The sequence below is a fragment of the Rhea americana genome, unplaced genomic scaffold (genome assembly GCF_003343005.1).
Source record: "Rhea americana isolate MKP2758 unplaced genomic scaffold, rheAme1 scaffold_21, whole genome shotgun sequence".
Classification (NCBI taxonomy): Eukaryota; Metazoa; Chordata; class Aves; order Rheiformes; family Rheidae; genus Rhea; species Rhea americana.
In genome coordinates this window covers 1,182,847-1,194,225 of record NW_028186258.1, presented here as the reverse complement: position 1 = coordinate 1,194,225, position 11,379 = coordinate 1,182,847, and the positions used below count along the sequence as shown (strand labels likewise).

At 46.9% G+C, this 11,379-nt stretch overlaps 1 protein-coding gene across 3 annotated transcripts in view; it reads right to left on the bottom strand.

Moving 5' to 3' along the window:
• Positions 1 to 1,343: 1,343 nt before the first annotated feature.
• The window catches only part of PRPSAP1 (phosphoribosyl pyrophosphate synthetase associated protein 1), a 31,987-nt gene continuing 21,951 nt past the window's right edge, over positions 1,344 to 11,379 (bottom strand). For all 3 annotated transcript variants that reach the window (XM_085304454.1, XM_085304455.1, XM_085304453.1), the window contains 3 exons: positions 6,616 to 6,686; positions 5,820 to 5,966; positions 1,344 to 5,119 (listed from right to left, as the gene is read on the bottom strand). In XM_085304454.1, the coding sequence (XP_085160580.1) occupies positions 4,961 to 5,119; positions 5,820 to 5,966; positions 6,616 to 6,686 (377 nt within the window). In that variant the 3' untranslated portion in view covers positions 1,344 to 4,960. The remainder of the gene's footprint in view (positions 5,120 to 5,819; positions 5,967 to 6,615; positions 6,687 to 11,379) is intronic.

The window sequence follows — 11,379 nt, the reverse complement described above, 5'->3', positions numbered from 1 at the left end:
CTGGGCCCGCCCCCGCCCTCTTCCCATTGGCCGCCCGCGGCCGCTCCCCGCCGCCCCATTGGCCGCGGCCGCTGCCCACGTGCCCTTGTTTACACGCCCGCCCTCGCGGCGGTACAATGTAGCGTTCCCGGTTGCTACGCGAGGGCGCCCCTTCCTCCCGTAAATACCGTAATTGTCCGCACGCCGACAAACACCGTAATTATCCGCCTACGCATGAATATCGTAATTTTAATATTTTCTTTCTCTCTCCTTGCGCGAAGGTGGCCGCTTGCCCCTTTCCCAGCCCAGGCTCCGTCCTGCAGCAGGCTGGTGGAGAAAAGCTAGCGTAAACACAAAGCCACAAAGATGCAAGCTCCTTGGAGGCTCCTTGGGTCGCGCATCCGCCTTCCCTGCTGCTCGGAGGATACCAGGCGTCGGGTTCGACAGCGAACAGAGATGGGCAGATGCAGGCAACACCCCGGGCAGAGAAACACCTGCAAGCCGGAGGGCTCCTCCTAACTGCTTTGCAAAAACCAAGGTCCCCTGGGCCCCAGAGCACCACTCAGCTCCTTCGAACGTCTCCCCGGCCAGCAGATCCGAGCCGCCTTCCCTGACAAAGCCGTCGCAACGGAGACAAGCCAGTCGCCCGCGAACGCTCCCGCCTGCTTACAGCCCCTTTTAACGCTGCTGCTGGGCGGACTGGTGCCCGGAGGCACAGCCTGTGCCAGGCAGCCCGGCGAGGCTCCTCTTCTCCGCGGGCTTCTCCCCGCGCCCGCAGGCCCCGGCCCCGCTGCCAGCGCCGGCTCCTGCTGCCACCTCGCGTCAGGCAGGCACCCGGCCGCCCTGGGGGCACCCACACCCAAAGCACCCCGCCAGCCTCCCCGGCTGCACACCTGAACCCTGGCCCTGGGGACCCCCACCGGCGTCCCCACGCACAGGCTGTCACTTGTCCCAACTTAATCTCAGCTCCGACAACATCGCCCCAGCACGTCATCCGAGCAGGGAGGGCAGAGGGGAGCTCGCGAGCTCTGCTCCAGCAAACCTGCTTCTCTTTCGGCTCAGAAAGAGCCCTTGGAGGCACGGTGACAACAGCAACGGCCAAGCAACAAACCCCGAATTCCTCTTCCACCCGGGAGATCCTCCTGCTTCCCGTTTGCCTAGTCCCTGACCTGGAAACCAAGGTCAGCCGGCAGGAGAAGGCGCTTGCCCAGTCTTGAGCGGGAGGAAGCAGTGATTCACACACACCTTTAAAACCAAACGGGCTTCACACACGCACAAACGTGTTAACAGCGGTAACTTCTCGCACTTAGAAGCCAGAGGCTCCAAAAACACGCAGACAGCCGAACAGCAATAACTGCGACACGTTCAGCTGAGAATTCAGAGTTTATTTGCATCCACACTTGGAGTTTCTCTACAGGTTTCTAACACACATTCACAAGCATTCCCGTCACTTTCCCCAGAGAAAACAGTTGAGCGGCATATTCTAGGTCAAACAGGTTTTATGAAGGCTAGGTGCTCACACCAACCACACAGCTGTCCTCACGCACTGCCCTGGACCGAAAAAGGCATGAACTTGCATGGAAGATGCGCCACGGCTTCCTCGCATTCTTTTCCAATTTAATACTTTAAATGTAATTGGCAACGTCTATCATTTTCAAGCAGCTTAATGCAGCCCATGCTTAGAGAGATTCAACTTGAAAGGCTCAGCTCCCTTGCAGGGTGAGCTGCCTCTGCAAAGGACTAAGCCACGTGCAGAAAGAAGGAATCTGTAAGTCACACAGCATGGTTCAGTCTGAGACTTTCCATGAGGAAATGAGTTCCAGAGAGGAAGCAGTTCGACTTTATTTCTGTCTTTTTTGAGGTATCAAAAATTTGACAAGTTTCTCCCTCTCCCTCAGCCTCAGAGGTAGGAATGGTGAAAGGTTGTTGCTAACGGCATCAGCGCACAGATTTCTTAGCAATTCCATCTCACTCTGAAGCAAAAAGCCACATAAGCAGGGAGAAAGAAATGCAGATAAACACATGCTTCCAGATAATCCTTGGAAGGAAAATACTCAAACACTGGGAAGACCTTTGAACCTGAGTGATCCATTAAACAAGTACTTACAAAAATAAGGAACGAGAACTTCTTTTCCCTTAAAAACCACAAAGTCAGACCATCACACAGTTTTTTAGACTATTAATATCTCTCTTCTTCAGTGAGGCACTCAAAGAATTTCAAAGGGAGGATCAGGGTAGACAGGCAGAAAACAGTATAGATCAACTTGCTCCTTTAAAAGACACACAGTATTGGTTTTCAGGCATTAAAAATAAAGCATATAGATCTGTTGTGTGCTTTCTTTTTTCCAGACTGCAAAGACTGAATTCAAAGAGGGAGTACAGAGATTAAGAGATGGGAACACGCACTGAGACGAGAAGCTAACCCTCTTATGAGGGATCCTAAGCCTTTACTCTGATAACCAGCAAAGCTGCCAGTTCAAAAGGTTTAAGTCTACGTACAGGGACCAATCAAGCTTTCTAGAAAGCAAACAGGACTGGCAGAAAAAGCTGTAAGACCCCTGAAAACAGCAAAGGGGCAGATTACTTTAGAAAGAGCACATCAGCACACTGTTATGGCAATGGCAAGGGCAGGATTTCAGGGCAGAATGAAGAATGAGACTAGGCTCAATGCTGATAGAGTGGCAAACTAGATCCAAGCCAGGTTAAATCAGGCAGGTGCTATGTCCTTCTAACTCACACACACTTGTCCCAACCCACCAGTTCCCCTGGCCGTTTGTGGTCCAGTGAGTACAGGTTACCAGTTTTCCTACAAAGCAGTTAAGGATTTTGAGACATGAACATCTGTTTTCAATATTGCCAATTGCTTTTGGCTTACAATCAGGGTGGGGTTTGAAGCGAGATCAGAAGATAACTCAGCTAGGAGCTCCTGTGTAACGCTCAGGGGACCCGCACAACCCTGCGCTCATTGGTGCAGCAGTTCAACAGTTGCGAGAGCAAAATACAATCCCGTAAAAGCAAGTTTGAACACAGCAACAGCATTTGAGAAGCCCTGACATAGCTCCTGGCAGGTCTGACGAAGCAGTCTGAAGGGGACAGAAGAGCAATGCTTTTCGTATTTTTAATACTGGCTCCCAGTATGAACAGCGTGGTCCAGTACTGGCTCACAACAAGGAGACACACAGGCTTTTTTGCAAGGACTTCACATGCTTCAGTCCATCTGTTCCATAACACTTAAAATACTGTAACACATTACAACATCCGGCCTAGGAGCCACATTGTGATCATGGCTGGTGTTTCTAATACTTTGAAAACGCAATAAAACCGTCCACAGCCAGAAGACCAGTTCTAGCCTTGTGTATTACTCGTGGGATTTAGCTTAAAGGTTTAATTAGTCCTGGATACCAGAGAAGACCCGACTGCTGCTCTCAGGTTCAGGCTTTCATGCACCCTCACTGGCTAAGAGACAGGACATTAGCTCTGCAAGACAAACTGCTGCCAAGGAATGTTTGTTTGCCTGGAGTTCAAGGCTCTCCCCCCTCTCACAGCATCACTGCTTGCCCCTGTGCACCATTTGGATTTCAGATGCTGGAGTGGAAGAGAAGGATATAGGCAGAAGTTGAAGGATGAGTAGAACTAAACAAATGCCTGCTAGAGAGAGCCATCCATCAGCACCGTTCTCTTAAGCAATTGCCTCTGGCAGGATCTGTTCCTTACACCAGCAGGCTGGAAAAGACGATAGTTTTTACCGGAGTGTGTTAGCCTGCCTCACCAAGGGCAGAGATCACAGTTTGGGAATTCATCCTTGTATCTTCCTGGAGACAACAAAGCCCGTCACAATCCACAAGCACTTTCTGCTGCTTTCTCAAGTGTCCCCTCCAGCCAAGGATTAGTGTCACTTGAGAAAAGAGCAAGCATGGAGTCCTGCTTCCCTCCAGAAGAAGGCTTCAAGCTGCCAAGCAAACCTATTTACAGATACAGCAGCTGCTCAGAGGGCAAAGGGTTCACAGGGAGCACCAAAAATGAAAAATCCTATGCTTTTTATTGCAGGTTCACTGTTAGTGTTTTGGAAAGCACAGTTCTGTTAGAGGCAGATATTGTTCCAGCTTCACTTCCCCATGAGTCTGTCACAATTTTATCAACTCCAGAAATTGTGCCTGGCTTCACAGTGCAGACAAGCGTTCAAGCGAGGACGTAGGTCCTCGTGTGACTTGCCACTGAAGCACAATAATGATCCAAGGCTCACAAAATGAAAAGGCCAGCACATTAACTAGAATCTCTTGCCCTCCTGAGAGCTGCATGCGAATTTGTTGCCAACACTCAGAAATGAGGATATGACCAGCTCTTCAAATGGGTTGCCCTGAGCTGCCCTTTCTGGATGTTCCGCTAACCTGGTTTTGATGAAAGCACTTGCTATGCTGTTTAAGAGATTCGAGGCCTCTAAACTGGCAAGGGTCTGCTCTGCTGATTAGCTCTGCCAGCAGCAAGCAGTCTAGCTTAGCTGCCTAAATGAAGCATTCCCTTCTGTGCTCTCTCAGGCAGGTCACAGGCAGAAACAGAAACCCAAAGTTTATCTCCTCCTGCTCTTCACATGCAGCGATGAACATCCCCCACTCCTCTCTCATAAGCTGACAGTTGTTTTCCTTTATTTTTTGTTTTGTTTTGGTTTTTAAAGGGCAAGAGACATCACTACAAAAAAATTAAAGGAACTTAAAAACTGAACACCTTCTTATTTCTTTCTCTCTCTCAATTAAGGTATAATCCTCCTCAGTGCCAATGGCCTCTTCTGCTCACCTATAAAGATCTGGTCTAGTTGATATAAATATATATATTTTTTTTCTGTTGGATCTCATGGCTCAAGTCCCTGAAAACCTTCACCCTCCCTACAAGGATAAACAGTTGTGTTATGTCTATAATTTATGGTGTTGCCTTTTCATGCATATTGCCTTCTCTTGTGGAAGCCAGGACAGGGGCAGCGTCAGATCTAGTCATCAACAGTGATGTTGCGAAAGAGATAGGCCATGGACTCTCCGTTGTGGATTCGCCGGATGGCTTCAGAGAGGATCAAACTGATATCCACAGTCTTTATCTTAGGGCACTGCAGCTTCTGTACCTCATGAGGAACCGTGTTGGTTACTACCACCTGCGGATTGCCAGAAAGGAAAGAGCATTAGCTGTGTTGCTGACATTTTCATCCTCATTTAACAGCTACCCAAGAATAACTCCACAGATGATGCGTACGTGTGACATCAAATACATTTGTAGTTCAGGGTGAGAGTGAGAAATCCTTGTATGTTAGGAGAAAGATAAAAAAACAAAGGGTCTCCCCAGTGGCTGTTAATCTGTCCAAGGGACTGACATAACCAACATCCTACAAGAGCTACCTCCACATGGGCCAATGGGTCCATTTAAATCACAGAACCTGACGTGTTTGTTAGTAAAGTTTGTTGCTAAGGGCAAGGTTTGGAATTTTATTCTAATAATACATCCAGTAGTCCATCGTCAGATGGGGAAGAGAGAGGGGTAGAAGGCCTGTTTTGTGAGAAAGCAGTCCCATACACTCAGCTGTAGTAAGGGAAGGATCCAGGCAGGGATGACTAACGTGTGTGTGCATTAGGGAGAAAATGTAGAGGAGCAGATCCGGCCTGAACAAGTATTGATTACATCCTTCTTTTACAAAGACCCAGCTAACTAAAAGTGTCCAGTGAAACCAGTCATTTCAGAGAGATGAGCTACGAGGAGAGCAGGGGAGAACCTCAGCTTCCAGTCAGAACAACTAGTGCCTTAAGCCAACCCATCCACCAGAGCTAATCCTTCCTCCTCACTCCAGAAAGTGGACACACCTCATCGATGGAGGATTCCTCTATGAGACGGGGGGCATCTGCAGACAGGAGCCCATGAGTAGCCATCACAAATATCTTATAGGCTCCTCGCTCTTTCAGGATCTCTGCAGCAGCTACAAAGCTCTCCACATCATCGATGATGTCATCCTGAAAAGAGACAGAAATAGTACCAGAACTAGAAATACACCATGCCTGCAGGGCAGCAGCGGATCTGCAAGTATTGCAGCTGTAGCCACGCATGCAACAGAAGAAAATACTCTGGCTACCTCAGCTGCTATTGAGATGCAAGAAGCAGTCACATACAAAGCTAAGCCTGTGGATGCCTCTTCACTTATTTACAGACTTCCCCCAAGGCACAACACAAAGATGTTGTGTCTTGGAAATAACTTAGCCCCTGCACACACACACAAACAGAGCTTATCTTCAGTAAGGCATTTTTCTTCTTGGCAATAATAGCTGCATGTTGATCACTTACACTGCAGCATGCCAGAGAATGAGAACCTCAATAAGATTTTTACACTTCAGGGTATTTCTCTGCATTTCCTGGATTTGTTGAATATTTGTGGATTCAAGGGGGTATGAGATTTTGGGATTAACAGGGACAAAGTGTGAAGAGTTTTCAACAGGAAGTTGAAATACTCAGCCAAAGTCACCAGCAGAAGTGGAGAAAACAGAGGCAACAATCATGTTTCCACCCCACACCAGCAGTCCTACCTAACCTTTGGAATAAAGCAGTTAAAAAGAAAGACGCTGGGAGAAAGCCTCCCCCACCCACTCCTCTCCATCACATTCATACCACAATGATGGCAATTCTTCCTCCAACGTCTCCAACCACAGTTATTGGTGGTTTCTCCTTGGCCATCATCACTAAAGTAAAAAAAAGAAAAAGCAGGTCAGTTAGCCTTCACTCAAACCAGGACATTTCCACTGTATAAGAGGCCAACCCCTTCCTAACTGCAACTTGTACTGATGCACAAATAAAGATGTATGCACCGCACTACCTTGAGATGCAACCAAGTGGATAAATCCCGTTTTAACCATCATTTTCGTTCTTAAATAAGTAGCACTGCAGCTTCAAACTATGCTCTCAGTTTCTTCAGTACTGACCCTCGAGGCATCAAGCAGACCCAATACCTAAGAGCCCCCTATGCAAGGAGGGCTACAATGCAGCAACTAGTCTAAGTGAAATGTCAGTGGCTCTTTCCCCTCTGTGGTTGTGCTCCAAAACAGGACTTGAAAAAGGGGTGTCCCATGATTGGGAACAACAAATAGGCTTCTCCCTGCAACACCTCTCAAAGGGCTTATGCTTTACAAGATGTAGGTTCTGTTGGCCTCACTAAATCACATGAACGATTTGAGACTTGGACTACAGCTTGCTTGCTATCTCTCATATTGCAAAACGCTCAAGGATCTTTCAGAGCGCTTGAGGCCCTTAATGCCTGCACAGACAAGTAACACTTAAGGGAAATTGCAGAAACAAAGTTTGCTGGGAATCTTTTGAATTGCATTAATCAAGGAGCAGGACAAAATCCAGTTCATGCTCAGTGCTACAAGCTCAAAACGACTAGCAATTCGAAGCAGAAGTACACGCTGGTGAACTGTGCTAGCTGACACACAGTAAAGAGATCTACCAGGAATTCCACTGCCTCCCAACTGTATTTTTGCACTGACACGGGTCATGCAAAAACTACACGTGTAACAAGCTTTATTTGTACTATGGGAAATCAGCAGCAATCCAGAAAAAAAATATGGAGACAACTAGGATGCACTGAGAGCGTTCAGACGTGACAATGTTCAGCCCCCCGCCAAAGAGCAGTTAGTCTACGACACCGGACGGGGACTTGCTGTCAATAAGACTCTCACTTGCCAGAATGCCCTAGCTCATAAAATGGATGTGGTACAGAAACTCCCAGCACGGCAAGAATATAGTGGGGGGTATATGCATTTCACTAGAGGATAATCCGGGCTGAACTAACCACTGAAGCAAAGGGAAAGCTCTAGCACTTCGTAACACTTGGCTGGTACACCTGCACTGCCTGACTTCTACACTCTCTACAGGGATTGTTGTACCTGCTGGGGTACTCTGTACCTCTCCTCCTAAGTTCAGGGCCTGCCAGGATTCTGGATGCAAATGCTGAGGAATTTTGGACATGCTAGGTAGCAAGGTTTCTTCGCTTTAAGATAACCTATTTCCATATAATACACGAGCAGCATGAAATTACATGGCATTGCCCAACAAAAAAAAAGACATGTCTGGACACTGATTTCAGCCCCCCTGGTCATAAGAGTCAAGCATGAAACTTGCCATCCTGCACAGCAGGCTGATCCAGCACTATTCCTACAACTCATCAGTGGCTGGGAATGCCTATAGTCCGTGCACAGTGGGGTGAGTGAGTCACACTGAAGGATATGGTGAGAGCAATTACAAGGACCACAGCTCTGAAGATTCATGTACAGCGCTGTTCTTCATATCCAAGACATGCCCACAAACTGATTTTCCTTAAGCTTACCAAAGTCTTATTAAAGGCATTCAATAGTTCTGTTTTGACCAAAATTAACGTTCCTCAGTGCTAGACTTTGTGGTTAAAACTGCAGCAATGGTGAACAGATCTTAAGGAGTTGAAATTCAGCACTATTTTACTGACAAACATGAATTTTGACTGCGTTGGTATCCTTATATTTTATAAAGGACACCGAACATTATAAGGAATGTGTCTAAGGCTAACACACCAGCTACCAACATTAGCAGTGCTTTGCGTTTTTTGTCTGCTTTTAAACGCTGTATTTTAAAGTTGCTTTATTTTGAAAGTATGGTAGGCAACACATCGACCTACCCGGATCCTAAAGAGATGTTCGCCCTTTTTCTTGTTCAATTTTCTCTGTAAAGAAAAGAAAAAAAAAACTGCAAGCCAAAAATCTACCCAAAACCACATCAAAACGCAAGAGAACTTCGATCGCTCCAAAGTGATGAGAGCTTATGCAAGCGTTACTGAGGCCGATTTCTCTTCCTTCAGAATCTTTGGTCATATTGATATGTGCAAGTCAGAACTGCTAGGAGAAGGTGGCTTAAAAAATGACTCCAAATAATAAAATACCATTTTCCTCCCAGTCACAAACCCTCTATTTATATGTAGACAAAGAGGGCAACAGAAGTAAGCCACAGCTGAGTTTCTGCCTGGCATAACCCCTCGGATTATGTAAGGGTTCAGGTTGAAAGAGTTGCCTATTTTGAAGGGGAGTCAGAAAAGATGCTCTTGGTATTTATAGCTTTAAAACAAACAAGCAAAACCCCCCAAAAGAACAATGACCATTTCTGTAAAACAAGAACATCACACAACACTGTAGAGAAAAACCACCCTAAACAGTCAAACCACCCTAAACCGCGCTTTCACTCTGATGTAAGTAATACACACCCCGGTACCACGCATTAAAGGTTAGATGATCACCAGCATGAAGAAACAGCATTCCCAACTGCTTCAACCTGTTGCTTTAATTAAGTGGTCAAAATGGATTAAGGAATGCTTAAATAACTTAAGAGCTGACTGTTACCACTATGTGCATTAAAATCATCATCACCAAATAATGCTGCATCTACAACAGAGCCTGTGAGCAACAAAACTCTCAAGGACTAACTTTTATGCAAACAGATAGATCAAGAAGCACAGATAAGGTCTGTAAGCCCCGGCCTAAATACAGAAGAGAGATGAGGGCAGGGAAGTATAAACAGACCTAAGATCATTCCAGTGTTTCACTCAACTCCCTTCGTTCACGGCGGCTTGCTGCGTTCTGCGTTTAAAGCCAGACCATTATCTATCCGTATAAAGCACCGAATTTCAAAACTCCTGAAATGATTTCGCAGCTGGCGCTCCACTCCCTTCCTCCAGGAAGGGGAGGCAGGCAGAGCGGCCGCACGCGTTCGCTAAGGCGCAGCCCAAAGGCAGCTGCAAGCTCGCAGGTACAAAGCGGCGCACGACGGAAGAGAACAACCCCGGCGGGAACGTGCCTCAGAGGCTCCGATTTCGGATTTTTGAGTGACGGGAGGCGTCGCTGCCTTGTCAGCACAGCGCTTTAGGAAGAGCGGTCAGAAGCACCTTTGGCGTTTTTCTATGTCCCCAAATCAGAGTATCGCCCAAGTCACACTATCAGGACAACAAACAAGCCAATAAGGTGTGTAACACTCGTTAATTAAAGGCACACGACTCCTGCTAGAATAAGGGGGAAAGGTGCATGCCAGGACACAGGAGCCCAGCGAATTCTCTAGGAAACCCCTGAAGAATTGCATAAACCAGAAGTCACCGCTGCGGCGCTCTGGTCCTGCTCCCAGGCACATCTTCTGCCCGTAAATCCACCACTGGGGACCCCAGGGAGGATGCTCCGCGCTGAGCCCTACGACGTGCAGAGGTAAGGAAGCGTACGCTCGGGGTTAGCAGCGCGTGCTCCACTTTCCACAAACGACAATACGGTGGCTCTGCTGGATCCTGCGTTACTCCGTCATCAAACCTCGTAAAATACGGACTGCTGGGGCACGGGCAGAAAGAGCTGAGCAAGGGTTTCAGCTGAAGCACCACTTGGGGTAGGGAGGCATCTTCACTTGTCAAATGATTGATAAAACAGGCACTCGCAGCACTACCATCCTTAAGCCTAGTGGTATTTCTACCTCTGTTTAGTGGAGATCACATCCGTGACAGTCTGCAATACAAAGCGACTCTCTAGAAGTTCACCAGCTGCTTTTAAACCGGTATTGCTTTGGTATTCTGTAGCTCCAGTAACAGAACCCAGCACTGACTCAAAACAAGCTATCTATTAAGGTTAGAAAGCTGGCGAGAAAAGCAAGTTTCTACAGAGAATTTTGGAGAAGCTCACCCCACCATCCACCCTTATCTCCTCCTTGATAGGCAGCTACCGAGCAACAGTCTGATTGTTTTACATTTGAGCCTTAGGTATGCAAAAACACAAGGTCAAATGTCAAGTTTCTGCAGGAGATAAATAAAGAAAGTGGTGATACACAGCAAATTAATTTGTGTCTGGATAGCTGAGGACTGAAAACATTTTTCCACTGAAATCATAACTAAATTGGAAAGGGCAAACTCCTGTATGAGCTTCCATTTATGGGGCTCTCCAGCAGCACAAGCTCCCACTATTGAGCTTTCTTGAAGTGATATGCCTGGAAATAAAGACACAGCCACATCAATGCCCTAATGCTGGATAAGTGTCAGCTAGTGACATTCTGGAGGACAGAAATTCTCTTCAGACTGAAGAGAGAAGGAAAAGGACAAGAATAACCAGGTAAACTCCCATTTTGTTCGAAGCACATTAAAAAAAACAAAAAACCCTTGTGAGAACGAGGGCGATAACAGTAAACTCCAAACTTCATTGCCAAACCCCACCTCTCCCCCAAGGCACAAGAGAAATTTAACCAGCCATGTAAGCACTGTTTAAATGATTTCATTATAGTGAGCAATAACTTGGGTAACATAAAATGGCTGCAGTCTTACTTGCTTTCCCCACCACAACCTGCCCACAAGTTGGTTAGATATTTTCCCTGAACTTCGAAATAAAA